At 37.6% G+C, this 16,842-nt stretch overlaps 2 protein-coding genes across 8 annotated transcripts in view; one reads left to right on the top strand and one right to left on the bottom strand.

Annotated features, from left to right (window-relative positions):
* The window catches only part of TPR (translocated promoter region, nuclear basket protein), a 62,801-nt gene extending 52,139 nt beyond the window's left edge, over nucleotides 1-10,662 (bottom strand). For all 4 annotated transcript variants that reach the window (XR_002518196.2, XM_003893387.5, XM_021929375.2 and 1 more), the window contains exons 1-5: nucleotides 10,465-10,662; nucleotides 9,785-10,093; nucleotides 7,948-8,052; nucleotides 4,690-4,763; nucleotides 1,596-1,692 (exon numbers count right to left, since the gene is read on the bottom strand). Coding sequence is in view for 3 of the 4 variants with exons in the window: in XM_003893387.5 (XP_003893436.2) it covers nucleotides 1,596-1,692; nucleotides 4,690-4,763; nucleotides 7,948-8,052; nucleotides 9,785-10,093; nucleotides 10,465-10,534 (655 nt within the window). In the remaining variant the exon portion in view is untranslated. The remainder of the gene's footprint in view (nucleotides 1-1,595; nucleotides 1,693-4,689; nucleotides 4,764-7,947; nucleotides 8,053-9,784; nucleotides 10,094-10,464) is intronic.
* The window catches only part of ODR4 (odr-4 GPCR localization factor homolog), a 42,284-nt gene continuing 36,090 nt past the window's right edge, over nucleotides 10,649-16,842 (top strand). For 3 of the 4 annotated variants that reach the window (XR_639475.3, XM_009191556.3, XM_017951254.3), the window contains exons 1-2: nucleotides 10,649-10,880; nucleotides 14,386-14,503. Coding sequence is in view for 2 of the 4 variants with exons in the window: in XM_009191556.3 (XP_009189820.1) it covers nucleotides 14,405-14,503 (99 nt within the window). In the remaining 2 variants the exon portion in view is untranslated. Of the gene's footprint in view, nucleotides 10,881-14,385; nucleotides 14,504-16,842 lie in introns of those variants that run through there. The other variant, XM_009191559.2, reaches the window with a different exon arrangement.

Below are 16,842 nucleotides of genomic sequence, written 5' to 3'. Positions count from 1 at the left end.
ATTTCCATTTAATGAACAGTAAATGTATTTTCTCTTCCTTATGATTTTCTTAACATTTTTTTCCTCCACTTTATTGAAGCAGCACAGTAACACAGATCACAAACAAAACGTATGACAATCTGCTGTGTATGCTATTGGTAAGTTATTTCTAGTTAACAGCAGTAGTTAAGTTTTTGGGGAATCAAAAGTTACACATAAATTTTCAGCTGGGGGGGGTCAGCAGCCCTAACCACTGTGTTGTTTAAGGGTCAACTGTAGCTCTCCACTCCCTTATTTTAACTTGTTTCTGCCATAGTTAATTACAAATTCAATTTCTACAAATAGATGACAAAAAATTGAAATTTGTGTATCCAAACCTGTGAATTATCCAAGTTTCTTTATTTTAAATATAGTATCTTAAGTAAGTTAAATATTCAACATCAACCTTAATTTTCCTGATATATATCCAAAGATCTATTAAAATTTTATAAATAACCATTAAGCTAAAAAGCAATGATAAATATAAAAACCTTCTACTCAATATAGAATATACATTTTTTTAAAACTACCTATTAAATATCTAGATTTTACGAATTCCTTTAATTGTAACTACCACTTGTTGATCAACACACTCAGCAAGAATTTTGAAGGAACTCTCGTGAGACTGGGAAAGTATACCTAACTAATGGAATATTATTGTATAATGACATAAATATCTGAGAATTCTTTCTTTTATAGAAATAAAAAGGTTTCAAAAACCACACACACACACAAAAAAGGACCCCAAAAACTTCTTTTTTTTTTTTTTTTAACACAGAGTCTCGCTCTGTCGCCCAGGCTGGAGTGCAGTGACACAATCTTGGCTCACTGCAACCTCCACCTCCTGGGTTTCAGCAATTCTCTGCCTGAGCCTCCCAAGTAGCTGGGATTATAGATGCGTGCCACCATGACCAGCTAATTTTTGTTATTTTTAGTAGAGACAAGGTTTCACCATCATGGCCAAGCTGTTCTTGGACTTCTGACCTCATGATCCACCCGCCTCGGCCTCCCAAAGTGCTGGGATTACAGGCGTCAGCCACCATGCCCGGCCACCAAAGGAAACTTCTTACCATTAACTGCTTCAGAGTCAAGTTCACCTGACTACATCAGTTGTATTATATACTATAGTCTATGTTTATGTATTTTATGTCCCTGTCTCCTTCAATATGTTTATAAATATGAGCTGAGTATAGGTTCTTATATTGCATGCTTATTATATAGCAAGGATGTCCATATGAAATGAAGAACAGTAGTTCAGTCTTTGCAAATGAACATTTAAAGTGCTTCCAATTTGATACTATGTATAGCATTATAGTAAAAATCTTTGCATGGAAAATTTGGTCCAAATTACTACTTCTTTGAGATGTTCTTCATTTCTTGCACTTTCTAGACACTTCTTTAAACACTTGATAATGATTTAAAGATAAATGAGTATGAGAAATAATAGGATATTACAACTCTATACTCAACCATAACAAAAAAATATCAGCAACAGAAATGGGCTGAGTATTAATTCCTAGCATTATCAGAAGAAAAATAAAGCAATGGAACTAAAAGCTAAAAGCACTTCTTCATACCTGTTGAGTATTCAAGTTCTTGAGATAGTCTCTCATTGGTTCTAATTAAGTCTCTTTTCTCAGCTTCTAATTCTTCTTTTGTTCTTGTGAATTGGCTCTGTTATATAAAGGAGTAATAAATAAGAAAATCAAGTAGAGCAATACAGGAAAGTAAACATAGAATTGTCACTTTAGTTAACATCAGCTGCAGTTTAAATGATTGGCTTTCTCTTATAATTTACACATCAAAAATTAAAAATATCCATATAAAAATATCCATAATTCCAATGTTTCTATTTAAGTTTTGGATTTTTAAAACATTTTTACCAGGCTTATGAAAATTTTTCTCATATCTCTTTTAATCACAAGGAAATGTCCTAATAACTTAGAATATCACTGTATTTACACCTTAGTTCAAACTATTTTTCAAGAAAGATTTCTAAAAATTGAATTACTTAAAACTTTTAATATATTTTGTCAGCCGGGTGCAGTGGCTCATGCCTGTAATCACAGCACTTTGGGAAATCAAGCTGGGCGGATCATTTGAATCTAGGAGTTCAAGACCAGCTTGGGCAACACGGCAAAACCCCATCTCTACAAGTAGAAAAAAAACAGCCAGGCATGGTGGCATGTGCCTGCAGTCCCACCTACTCAGGAAGCTGAGGTGGGATGATCATTTGATGCCGGGAGGCGGAGGCTGCAGTGAGCCAAGACTGCATCACTGCACTCTAGCCTGAGTGACAGAGCGAGACCCTGTCTCAAAAACAAAAAACCAAAAAACTTGTCAAACTGCTTCCCAGCAAGACAATGGCAATTTATATGCCGTTGAGAAATACCAATCTCAAGCTACCTATGCCAGAACTGTAGGTTGCCTTTTAATATTCTTGTTTCCTGTGTAGGAGCTTTTTAATTTGATACAGCTCCATTTAATTCTTTTTGCAGCTTGAACTACTGATGTAATATCCAAACAATCATTACCAAGGCCAATGTCAAGAATCTTTCCCCTATGTTCACTTCTCTGAGTTTTATGGCTTCAGATTTTACATTTAGATCGTTTATCCATTTTGGCTCGACTTTAGTATATGATGCACAAACATCCAACATTCATTTCTTCAAATGTGGAAATCCAGTTTTCCCAACACCATTAATGAGGAGACAATCCCGTCTCCTTTGTATCTTCTTGGCACCCTTGTTGAAATTAGTTGACCATACGTTTGGATTGATTTCTGGGCTCTCTATTCCATTGGTCATGTTTCTGTTTTTATGTCAGTACTGTACTATTTGGATTACTATAGTTTTATAACACTTTTCTAAATCATGAAGTATGATGCCTCCAACTTTGTTTTTCTTGCTCAGTATTGCTTTGGTTATTCAGGATTTTTTAACTGATTCCATCAGAAGTTTAGATTTTTTTTTTTCTCTATTTCTGTGAAGAGTGCCACTGGAATTCTGACAGGATTGGGCTGAATCTTTATACCACTTTATATAGTGTGGACATTATAGCAATATGAATTCTTCTTAACTATGAGTATGGGATATCTTTCCAATTATTTGCATCTTCAATTTATTTCATCAATGTTATATCATTTTTAGTATACGAATCTTTCACCTCTCAGGTTAAATTTATTCCTAAGTTGTTTTTTGTTTTTTTGATGGTACCCTAATGAAACTGCTGTCTCGATTTCTTTTTCAGCTAGGTCATTATTTGTCTATAGAAATGCTACAAGATTTTTTAATATTGATTTTGTATCCTGCAACTGTATAAATTTACTTATTAGCTCTGACAGGTTTTTGTGGAATCTTTTGCGGTTTTCTACATATAGGATCATATAGTCTATAAGTAGAGATAATTTTATTTCTTCCTTTCCAATTTGGGTGCATTTTATTTCCTTGTCTGATTGCTCTCGCTGGTACTTCCAGTACTATACTGAATACAAATGGCGAGTGGGCATCCCGGCCTTCCATTGGATCTTAGTGAAAAAGTTTTCAGTTTCTTTTTTTCAGCCATCAAGCAGTTAAATAATTTCTATTACTTTTTAAGTTGCTTCACGGATTTTTTTCCTGCAAAATTTTATGTGACTGTGTGCACACCATTTTCTTGGGCTACAGATCCATAGCTTTTATAAGATTTATAAAGATTTTGTGACAGTTCTGCTTTCTTTCCAAAAGATTAAGAACCTCCGTATTGGGTTTTATTTCTGGACCGCCTTTTATTCTCTGTACTGATTCTTATATCAGCATTGTAATGTTTTAATAACCATAGCTTTATAAAACATTTGAATATGTGGCTATGCAAGTATTTTTAAACTGATACTTCCTTTTTTAGAAGCATCCTAGCTACACTATGCTTTTTTTTCCCCAATCATCTTTAGAACTACATTAACAAGTTTCTGGCTATCTGACTTGGATTTAAGAGTCAAAATGTATTACCAACACATTAATTTGGAAACCATTTCCATCCAGAAATTTGTAATATCTTCATTTATAAAGGTATATTCTCACAGTTTTCAGAAAAGTATTTGAGTTTTATTGGGTATTGAGTTTTTCTTCATATAAATACATTTCTTACAAAGCCTTTCTAGGTATATTACGAGGCTTTTTTGCTCCTATTCAGATTTTGGAAGTAAATTTTTTTTTCCCTTCAGAAATTTCAAGAAATTATCTTTTAACAGCAAATAAAATGTAAATTTTAAAAAAGCAATGGCAAAAGTATAAAGTTGTATCTGGTTAAAAAATAAGTGCATGTGACCACTTTAACAAATTTGTCAGCAATCCCTGGGATCATATTCAAACTGTTATTCTTACAAAACTACCCTAAAGAAATGATTACCAATGTGGATTCACCCAAATCCCCAACTATATCACATTTGGTGTAATACCTGGACTACAGTAAGCATTCAACAGATAATTTCTGTTGAGTAAAAGAAATGTCCAATCTATCAATAAAACATAGATCCAATTAAGGAATTTATATATACTTATTTTTGTCGGTAGCTTCTCCTAAGAGGACATCAGTTACATCTTCCCATGGACTAATAACTAATAAACAATCAGAATAGAATGTCTCTTCAAGTAACACATCTACAATGAGCTTATTCAAAGAAATATCTCTTACCTGAATGGCAATATTGCGATCCTGAGCAATTTCAAGTTCTTTGTTTTTCTCAGTTAGTGCCTTCAGCTGATTGCCTGGATAAAAGGAATTTTATGAATACATACACATTTGCTTAAAACTTGCAATGAGTATTTTTATGCAACTGCCAACCTTACACATTTTAAAAATGAAAAAACAGAAGCCCAGAAGGACTGCATGCACATCACATTTCAAATTCATGAATACATTCAAAATTTACTGTGTTCTAGACCAAAATTTTAAATATGCTATCCTGTCTCCAAATCAAATGTATAATAATCCTAGCCAACATTTATGGGGAAAGTCATATGCAATTAGTAATTCCTTTATTTTTCAATGCCATCTTCTAAGTCAACATATATCATAAGAAACAGTGACCTGTATTTAGCAACACGAAAATGCAGTTAAAAAGATAGGATCAAGAGAGAAAATAGCATTTAAACTATATAACATGTATATACAGCAAATCACAATAATGAATATTTGCAATTCCTATCGTGTTTATCACTCTACATACAGCCTTTAAAGAAAAAAAAATTATGCTTGATAACACACTTATCAATTTCTCAATTGCCACTCAAAATGGGCTCTTTTCCCTTACACACAGTTTCTCTTCTAAACATAGGCTAACTAGAAAAAATACAATTTTTGAAATTTTTCCAAAAATATACATTGTGAAACTGTATTTCACTAAAATACATATGCTGGTAATTTAATAAGCAAATACATTATAATTAATTCTAATCTTAACTACTATTTAAAGAGGACCCCATTAAATGGGTCTAAATTTTCTATTTTGTTTTAACATTATTTACTGCTTTCCAGACTTACTGATCCACAGTACATAAAAACACACACACATATTAACTGTATACCACAGGAAGGTATCTGATGTATCTGTAGGTTCCTCCCTTTGTCTCTTCTCCCAGATCTCATAAAAGCTGTCTTCACAATCATTTTTCTCAAATTCCTCGGCACTACTACCAAACAGATCTTCCTATTATGCCTAGGCAAAACTACATAGATAATGAACCAGATCTAGCTATATATGCTCCATCACACATGTATGCATATACATTATGTTTTTAAAATGAGGTGTACCAAAAGTAGCTGAAAAAAGTTATAACCTAAATAGTTGATGGTCATGGACCCATTAAGAAAGAAAGTTGCAATTTTAATCATTCCTTTGATTATGAACTTCCTGTGTTCCTTCTCCAACAATCACATTAAAACTGAACTATATTAAATATCATTTAATTATGCCAGCCAGGGACGGTGGCAATCCTAGCACTTTGGGAGGCCGAGGCGGGAGTATCACTCGAGGCCAGGAGTTCAAGACCAGCCTGGCCAACATGGCGAACCACTCTATCTACTAAAAATGCAAAAATTAGCTGGACCTGGTGGTACATGCCTGTAATCCCAGCTACTCAGGAGGCTGAGGCACAAGAATCTTCTGAACCCGTGAGGCAGAGGTTGCAGAGAGCCAAGATCGCACCACTGCACTCTGGCCTGGGCAACAGAGTGAGACTCTGTCTCCAAAAAAAAAAAAAAAAAAAAAATTAATTATGCCTCTATAGAGATTTTTCCTAATGTTCTGACATTTGCTTTCTTAAATCAGAAGTAGTCTACAGCCAGACCACCCTGAGGCACCCAATCTTGTCTGATCTCGGAAGCTAAACAGGGCCGGGCCTGGTTAGAACTTGGATGGTAGAAGCAAAGCACAGGACATACCATCCTCCTAAGAAATGTCAGGATCTTTAACATCTTGTGGGGAAAAGAGAGATCAGACTGTTACTGTGTATATATAGAAAGAAGTAGACATAAGAGACTCCATTTTCTTCTATATTTGAGATGCTGTTAATCTGTGAACCTACCCCCAACCTTGTCCTTGCAAGAGACTGTGCTGTGGGGACTCAAGGTTTAAAGGATTTGGGGCTGTGCAGGGTGTGCTTTGTTAAACAAGTGCCTGAAGGCAGTATGCTTGTGAAAAGTCATCACCATTCTCTTAATCTCAAGTACCCACGGACACATACACTGCAGGTTGCAGGGACCTCTGCCTAGGAAAGCTAGGTATTGTCCAAGGTTTCTCCCCATGTGATAGTCTGAAATACGGCCTCGTGGGAAGGGAAAGACCTGATCGTCCCCCAGTCTGTCACCCATGAAGTGTATGTGCTAAGGAGGAAAGAAGAGGAAAGAAGTATAAGAGGAAAGAAGACCTCTTGGCAGTTAAGATAAACAAAAGCATCTGTCTCCTGCCCGTCCCTGGGCAATGGAACACCCTGGGCAATGGAACATCTTGGTGTAAAACCCTATTGTATGTTCTGTTTATTGAGAAAGGAGAAAACCGCCTTAGGGCTGAAGGTGGGACGTGCTAGCAGCAATGCTGCTCTTTATGCACTAAAAAGGTTTATGGAGACGTCTGCGTATGCATATCAAGGCACAGCACTTTTCCTTAAACTTATTCATGTCACAGAGATCTTTATTCATATGTCTTACTGCTGGCGTGGGTCCTCTGTATGGTGAGCAGGGTCCCCTGGGCCCACTTTTTCTTTCTCTATACTTTGTCTCTGTGTCTCATTTCTTTTCTTAAGTCTCTCGTTCCACCTAAGGAGAAAGGCCCACAGGTGTGGAGGGGCAGGCCACCCCTTCAAACACCTTGTGAGGTTTCTAAAACTTAATGATGTAAGAAAACTAAGAAAGAGATTAGCTATCAATCTTTTATAGGAACTAGGCCTTAAAGGGGAAATATCCTGAGATTCACAGATATTTATAAAAATTATTTAAAAAGTTAAAACATAAATATAATGAAATCAATAGGCTTTGATTCTTCAACATAAAAACAAGCCACTCTCTACTTCTTTAGTTACATAACGCTTCCACCTTTTAAAAAATATTTCAAGAACTCTTATCTCATTTGATTTACAAAGCTGTCTAAGTAGACAGGTATGTGGGTCTAGCCATTTTATAAACAATAATCAGATACTGTTAAGATTTACATGTGGCAAAAGCGTTTTTAATAGCAAAATCAGAATAAGAATCCAGGCCGCCCGTCCATTAAGTTCTGTGTTCTTACAAAATCTTTACTACTAAGTGAAAAATCAAAATATCACCATAATAAAAACCAATGATGCTTAATCAGTATCTTCATATTTAGTAAGTAAATGTTTCCCAAGTATATAAAGGAGTCTCTGAAGATTTCAATACTCCAAGAATACTTACAAAGACGAACTAAATACTTACTGAGTTTCTCTAGCTCAAGCCGCAAGCTTTGACACTCCCGGGTTTCATTCACAAGTCTCTCCTGACTGTGAGACAACCTCTTTTCTATTTCAAAATACTGTTGTTCTACAGCAGACAAGCAAAAAACAACAAAATCAAACACATGTACATACATTGTCAATACTGTTATTTATTTCTAATAACCTCGAATTTAAAATTTAAGGTATAGTACTAGAATTGCACTTCACGTAACAGAATCTGAGTAAAGATAAATAGACTGAGCACTGAAAAGGACTTAGAGTATTTCCAAATGACTTACATGACAAAAAATAAAAATAAAAATAAGGCCTAAAAGGGACTTTACAAATGAATGTCTTTAAGGCAGGTAACATGTCTCATTTATCTTAGTATTTTCTCCAGACATCAGTAAACTGCTTACCATGAAGTATTTATTAAACGAGAAAAAATTGTTTAGACAAAAAAAAAAAATTGCTTTGTTTTAAAAGGCTTCTTTTATAGTAGTCAAGATATTACCTGAAAGCATAAAACTACTAAGTTTACGTAAATGTGTAAACTTCCCAAGGGAAGGGATTGAATATCGTGCTCAGCATAGTATCAGGAACATGTAAGACACTCAATATTTACGGTGCAAATTAATACATAGAATGCAACGTACTACTCAGCTCTGAGATCAGAGAACTAATTTTCAAAGTCAATTCTGCTTGACAGTTACATTTATTTTTACTTTTTTTTTTTTTGAAACGGAGTCTCCCTCTGCAGCCCAGGCTGGAGTGCAGTGGCCGGATCTCAGCTCACTGCAAGCTCCAGCTCCCGGGTTCACGCCATTCCCCTGCCTCAGCCTCCCGAATAGCAGGGACAACAGGCGCCCGCCACCACCTACAGCTAATTTTTTTTTTTTTTTTGTATTTTTAGTAGAGACAGGGTTTCACCGTGTTAGCCAGGATGGTCTCGATCTCCTGACCTCGTGATCCGCCCGCCTCGGCTTCCCAAAGTGCTGGGATTACAGGCGTGAGCCAATGCGCCCAGCAGACAGTTACACTTTTTTTGAAGTAAAAACTTGTTCAGAATTTCCAGTCAACTTAGCAAGAACAGCATTAACTTCCCCAAACAAATGGTAAACCAAAACACATTATCAGTAAGTTTGTATTTTACTAATGGTAATTACTATATTCTTCATATTTTTTCAAGGATGTTCAAGCCATTATTGTCAGTAACTTTCTTACTTAAAGGCCTACTTTAGGTAATTACAAGAAAATTTTAATGTTTTCTATCAAACTCCAACTTTTTGAGAGAAATCAGATACATTAAATTTATGTACTGCACGTTCACTGTGTTTCCAGCGCTCTTATGCACCTAATATTCATTTTCGTAAACATCTAATTCATTCTGGGGCCACGGGACGACGCACACACTAAGAACAAGTGCACAGAGTGGTCAATTTGGCAAAGGCCTAGAATGCAGGTGACTAGAAAATAGGGCGGAGCCACTACCAGTTGAAGTGCAACAAAACATATAAGGTACACCAGGCTCAGAGAGATGGGTTAGCAGACTCCAGCCAAGTCTGTTTCCCGTTTGTCGGACGAAGAGAAATAAGAGTCCCTATATGAGCCTACCCTAATGACAAAGAAAATGGTACTAAACTTAGATTCAGATTTTATTTTTCAAAGGCTTCTTATCAAACTGTAAGGAGCAGGAAAGCGAAGGCTCAGGATATCCAAAGAGCCCAGGAAGTGAGGTTAACAGCGTGGTACCCAGTGCCAACTTGATAGGGGGAAGACCAGACCCAAAGGGCGAGAGTCAAGCTCATAACCAAGTGCGGAAAGAGCATCTCACTTACCGCTCTCCACCTTAAATTTCTCGTGCCGCCCCTTCAGGCCATCGATCTCGGATTGCTGATCAGCAAGGAACTTTTCAAGTTTGTTCTGGACAGACTTGGGCAGCTTGTTCAGCTCTGTGCGCTCCAGGACTTGCTGCAACACCGCCGCCATGTCAGTGGGGCCAGGGGCCCCAGTGGCAGCGGCTGACGGGGTAGAAGCGGAGAAGAAAGGCGAAGACCAGGAGGACCCAGACGCCTGGGCCGCCGCCTCTACCACCTCGCTCGGTGGCTCGCGCGCGCCCGCCCGCCGGAGACTCCCGCGGCGGGACCCTGGGAAATCGAGTCCAGCCTAAGCGGCGGCGCTTCAGCAACAGCACCTCACCGCCCGCGACCAAAGTGCGCGCGCAGCCGTTGGAAGCTACGCACCCTGGGAACCCGAGCTCAGCTGCTACCCCGATCCTATTGCGCACTCAATTTTCTGTCTTCCAGCTCCACCCACTTCAGGCCTTGTAGGCCTCTGGGAAATGTAGTGTTTTTCTCATTCCCTTCCGCGAGCCCAATCCCGCACCGCCCTTTCAGTTTCCGTTTTTCTCCCCGCCCCCCTGGCTCTCCTATCTCTGCTCCGTAACCGCTGTCCGCACGGTGGCGCCACATACGTACTCGTCACCCCATGGCCCTCCCTGAAGAGCTAGTGACCTTACCATCAAAGCCCCGGGATGCCATGGATCGTCCTCTTTGGCGGCTTCTGGACACTGAGCCACTAGAGGGCATCGGTCCCGGTAGGGGCGGACGGCAGGCTCCAGGCTACCGCCACGCTCTCTATGGCGCCCAGAAGGGGGCGGGGTGGCGACCGCAGTCGCTTTGGCTGAGGCTCTGCGGTGAAGGGAGGGGGGCGTTTTACGTCATCAATCTGCGCCACCTGACTCCCAAGACCCTAGCTTTGGAGTGGGAAGTGAGGTGTGGGAAGTAGGTCGCTTTCTGATGAATTAAGTGGCAGTGAATTGAGACCGGAGGGAATCTGGCCCCTAGAGGCTGGTACTTGCGCCCCCAAACCCCATCTCCAGCAGACAGACTGTCCGAGGTAATTGTCGGCCACGAGTGCACATTCTGAAAACAGGTAAGTCAGCCTAAATGTAGTGTGTGTGTGTGCGTGCGTGCGTGTGCACTAGAGCACACAGCTCCCTTTTCAAGACAAAAAGGAAGGGACAGAGTGTTGGAAACATATGGACAGTCACTCTGGCACACACTTCTGACGAACTTACCTTGTGTGAAACGGCGTACCTAAATGGTTTTTGGCGGTGGAGAGGTGGTACTGAGTGATACAGTACCCGGGAATTTAAGGACCCGGGTTAATTCTTCAGGAGGAGAATTAAAAGAAACCGTTAGCACTTTGAGTGTAGCCTGTGTTTTAAATTTTTCGTTGCAGAAATTGCTACCTAACATTATATTGTTTTTAAAATTGAAAACTGTATAACTGAAGTTTTTAAACACAGTGTTAATTGCTACAGTAATAGAACTTGCATGTTTCCAGATCATAATTCTGTAATTTTAAAGCTCAATCCGTAGATTGCTTCGTGTTTAATTACTCTTCAGAAAGAATTTATTAAATTATTCGTTGTAAATAATGCATTCCCAATGTCTTCTCTCTGCAGTTCCCACAGTCGTGGGCCTACTGTGAATTGGAGATTTATTTCTTATATGAAATTTATTCTTTTTCTCTAGTTCCTACTTTTGAATCATGTTGTGAAGCCATCTAAGAAATATAAATGGAAGCATTTTGTGATATTTTGTAATAACTAAGGAAAAATAAATCAGCAGCGGAACTTAAGGTTGATTTTTCCCCCAAAATACTTTTTAGATAAGCACTGTAATTAAAGTTGCTGATATATGAAGTATATGCTATGTCCTAAGCACACAGTATTATCATACTGTTGATCTGTCATTTGGGAAATGTAGATTTTCTGTATTTAGATTCACAGAATCCTAACATTAGATAGGTTTTCAGATCTGCTAGGATTCAAATGGTTTATTTTATAGATTAGGAAACCGGAGCCCAGGAAGAGTGAGTTGTGTCAGTCACAGTGCTTGGATCACAAAGGCTTTGGCTGATATACAACATTTCTGGAAAATTATGACCCTATAAGGCAAAATACAGTGGTCCCTTAGTGTCCGTGGAGCATTGGTTCCAGGACCCTCTCACCTGCCCACCCCATGGATACCGAAATCCATAGATGCTCCAGTTCCTTATATTAAATGGTGTAGCATTTGGATACTTTAAATCATCTCTAAATTACTTATAATGCCTAATACAATGTAAATGCTATAGTTGTTGTATTGTTTAGGGAATAGTGACAAGAAAAAACATCTTTGCACTAATGGTACAGATGTAATCATGCTTTTTTAAAATAGAATTTCTTTCAGTCTGTGGTTGGTTGGCTACATGGAAGTGGAAACCACAGATATGGAAAGCTGACTATATATATTTTTAGTACTGCCTTTTATAAAGTATGGTTGACTACATTTAAACATTTTGAAAGAGCTCTAAAGAAAAATTTATCTGACATTCAATCCGATTTCATAATTGAACAGATTTTCACCTCTCTATTGCATTGAGTTTCTTACACATTAATATGGCTATTAGTGACACCCTAGAAGAACTAAGGTTAAAAGGGTAAATATAACTTTGGAATTATTTGTATTTGTTGCAAGAATTAAGAATTATTAGAGCAGAAGGAAAAGGAGTATAATATGATGAAGTAGAGGAAAGTTAATATATAGAATTTCATACCTTAAGGCATTACTAAAAGGTAAAAGCCCTTAACTTCACAGAGGCATCAGTGATATTTAGACAAGCATTCCTAGACTTAGTCTCTAAAAAATGATATGCAAATCTGATTCACGTCTATTGTTGTCAAAAAAGAGCTAGGAAGAAATTAACGTATTTTGAGACAAAACTGAGCAAGCTCATTGAAACAATAATGAAACAGCCTCTAGTAGGACAGTTCAAAGTTGAATCCATTCTCTGGGCTTTAATTTTAAAATGCAAAACCATCTTGTGACTGACAGTTTACTGGTATCAGATATACCATCCCAGCATATCTCTGGTAGCCTTAACTTTGTGGTACTGAATAAGATTCACATTTTTTACAGAACCCAAATGATGATTGTTCCTAAATTGCAGTGTTCAAAATACTGTAACTGTGTTCCTGCAGTCTCTGTTTGTTTTATAGCTCTTTTGGGTATCATCTCTTTTACATTTTCATCCTCACCAATTATGAGCTCCTTGATTTAATCATTCATTATATTGCCTAGCTCTTTTATTCATTATCTTTGGTTTTAAGCTATAGAAATGCAAATCGAAGGAGCATAAGCCAATAGAAGGAATGAATATACTGATTTCCTTCCACAAATCAGAGAGAAAGCAGAACAAGAGCTATGCTTAGTAATGATTTAATTGAAGGACTGGTTACGATTCCTCGTTACGAGAATGGTGTTGAAAAACAGGGATTCTAGAGCTGGAGTGTCTCCTTTGCCACTTAACCAACTTTGTCATTTTGGCAAATTATTTAATCAACTTTTCTCATTTCAGTTTCTTCATATATAAAATGAGGATTATAATGGTACCTACTTCCTGGGGTTTCATGAATTATTGTTACATGGAAAGTACTTACAATAATGCCTTGTTCAAAATAGAAGCTATATAAATGTTGTTGTTGTATTGCTATTTTTCTACTTAAATAACTCTTACTGTAGTATATATTGCTCAAGGACAGAGACTGTGTTGCTCATCTTTGTGTTATCCCACTTAGCATAGTTTCTAAGCAAAAGTATAGTTCTTTCATATATGCTTATCAAGTAAATGAATTTGACTCTACTTCCTAATGAACTATTCAGAAATTCATGTTTACTATTTTAGCAATGAGAACACTGAGACTTAGCAATATGTTATCAAAGACAATACAACTAGGAAGTAGATCTAAAATAAGAAATCTGATGTGTTGGCCGGGCACGGTGGCTCACGCCTGTAATCCCAGCACTTTGGGAGGCCGAGGCGGGTGGATCACCTGAGGTCAGGAGTTCGAGACCAGCCTGGCCAATATGGTGAAACCCCGTCTCTACTAAAAATACAAAAATTAGCCGGGCATGGTGGTGGGTGCCTGTAATCCCTCCTACTCAGGAGACTAGAGGCAGGAGAATTGCTTGAACCCGGGAGGCAGAGGTTACAGTGTGCCAAGATTGTGCCGTTGCACTCCAGCCTGGGTGACAAGGGCAAAACTCCATCTCAAGAAAAAATAAATTAAAAAAAAAAAAAGGAAGAAAGCAATCTGATGTATTGCCTACTAGTTTAGTATCCTCTCCCTTATCCCAGCTTTGAGAAGAAGGTTTGATCTCTCATGTCAACTCTGGTTGATTTGTGGTTGTTTCCTGCTGCACTGTATTGAGAACTCTGGAACTACATCTGAACTTTGCAAGAAGGAATACACTGTGTAATAAGCATTTGCTGCAAGGCCTGGGATGGCCTCAGGATAGTATCACTTCTTTTGCTGTACTACTCTCATGATAAAGACATTGCAAATGATATTTTACCTAAAAATACTGTATCTTTTTTTCTTGTAATATAGGAGATTTTAGTTCCTAAAAATGGGAAGAACCTACATTGTAGAAGAGACTGTTGGCCAGTATCTTTCAAACATAAATCTCCAAGGAAAGGCTTTTGTCTCTGGCCTTTTAATAGGACAGGTATGTATCTTTTACTCTGTATTTATTACTAAATAATTACTCTGTAATTTATTAAAACAAATTACTTGTTTATTTAAAGTTAAAAGATGCTGTTTAATAATAAATTCAAGGTTGGGGGATGGAAGAAGGAATGTAGAAGAAGTAACTTTAAAGTAGATCTTTGGGGAAACATGGAAAAGTGACAAACCTAGCCCAGTTTTGCTCAAGTCAGGACACCTTCCCCTTTCACCATGTAAAAGTAATTTATTACATGGAAACTTCAGAATTAGAATGTTCATTGACCAGATTATTCACATTTTGTTGTCTTTCCAGAGTGTTTTGTACTCCCTTCTAATCTTTCTAATATCTGGTTATTCAATTCTTTACAAAGGAAGCTTTTGAAAATTTTATTCCTATTCTGATTTGTATTGTCTCATATTAGACATTATAGCAACAGTGGTCATATTTTTATATGCTATAGTACCCATCTTACTGCATTTTTTTTTTTTATGTTGAATCAATAAGGAGGGAGAGGGATTGGGAAAAATTTGGAAATTAGACAAATTCTAATTTCTTCTTAGAGCTGTGTCTTAAAAATCGACACAAAATCAAACAGAGATTCAGGTACTTATTTTAAAACCTATGCCACTGATTTGTTATAGGTGAAAGAAGAACCTGTTAATCAGCTGGAGGGACTGGTCAGCAGTACAAAGCAAAAAAAAAACAAACGAGTCACACAGGCAAGCTGACTGTGTCTATCCAAAAACACTGGGGGAGAGTGCACTTTGGCCCAAGGACTTGATTTTGAGGCCTACTAGCCAATAAAGCTCTTATTGGGACAATTTTCTTTCTAGATAACTTAGACTGATGCCTTAGAATCTTCAAATTACGTAATTAACTTTCCTTATTCTGATTCTATCCATATTCCCAAGCTACTTTCTTTTATAGTTTGATGCCCCATGTTATCTATTTATAAAGAATACACTGTCCAGAGGACTCGTGTTCAGATGCCTTCATGACATTTTAGCTTTCTACATCATTCTGAATAAACTCAGTTAATGTCAGTCTAGCCATGAAAGACAGGCTCATTTTCAGAATTTTTACAAATCTCATTTCTTAATTTGCAAAACAGAGGGCACGTCTACATGGATCAACCAGGTAGCACCACCCTGTGAAGCCTCTCATTAGACAACCAGACCACCTCTCTTGAGAACAGTGTGAATTTCTTTTTAATTCAGTTACTTAGCATGTAATTCGGGGTTCTTTTTGTTAGGAGTTTTCTGTTTAAGTTTTTTTGTTTCTCTTTGTTTACAACATTAAAGAGAAGAAGTCTTAGAGAAAGATGTGATCGGTAGAAATAAAAAGTCAGGGAGAAAGACCCTCTTCTAAATTTGTCTTAATTGGATAAAGGTTGTTTCTAAAGTTCAGGCAAACTGCCATCTGACAAATGAGTGTCTCATAATTTAAGGCCTTCCTTCCATCTGTCTTTATGCTTTAGTATGTATTGCTCAAGGACAGAGGAATTCATTCCTTGCAGTATTCTACGTGCTTTTTCTTCACTTTTCTTCCAGGGTTTATTGCTTTTTCCTCTCCTTCCCCTTAAGCTTGCTTGTTTCCTGGTCTCTGTCAGTTTTTCTTTTCAAAGTTATACATTTTATGAAGAAAAGAGAAGCCTTCTTAACTGAGACCTACCTTCTTTTCCTGTGTTTATTTGAATGTAAGTTCCTGAAAATAACTTGTAGGAATAATTAATCTTATTTTCTATCCCAAGGTGATACTAATGATCATTTTAGGTCTAATACATTTCAGGTCGTGTGTGGGGATGATACAATGCTAACTTGCATTAGCAGTGTTATTTTCACTCTTTTTTGTAGGAAACTTTCACTGTAGTGAAACTGAGCTATTAAATGTTCCCTACATTTATTTTTAGATCTCCCACCTTTGGTCACTACTTAACTGATCTTACAACTGAAGAACAGATTGGGTGTGGTGGTTCATGCCTGTAATTCCAATGCTTTGTGAGGCCGAGGTGGGAGGATTGCTTGAAGCTCGGAGTTTGACCTAGCCTGGGCAACATAGCAGGACTCTGTCTCTACAAAAAAGTAAAAAAAAAAAAAAAAAATTAGCCGGGCGATTGTGGCTGGTTGTTCAAGCCTTGTAGTCCTAGCTACTTGGGAGACTACTCGGGAGGATTGCTTGAGCCCAGGAGTTCAAGGTTGCAGTGAGCTGTGATCACGCCACTGCACTCTAGCCTGGGCATTAGAGCAAGACCCTGTCTCTAAATAAACAAACACACACACGCACACACACAAAGAACAAAAAACAAAACAGAAAAAACCCCTGAAGAACATAGAATCTGT

The sequence above is a fragment of the Papio anubis genome, chromosome 1, assembly GCF_008728515.1.
Source record: "Papio anubis isolate 15944 chromosome 1, Panubis1.0, whole genome shotgun sequence".
NCBI lineage: Eukaryota > Metazoa > Chordata > Mammalia > Primates > Cercopithecidae > Papio > Papio anubis.
This window is presented reverse-complemented; position numbering and strand designations above follow the sequence as displayed.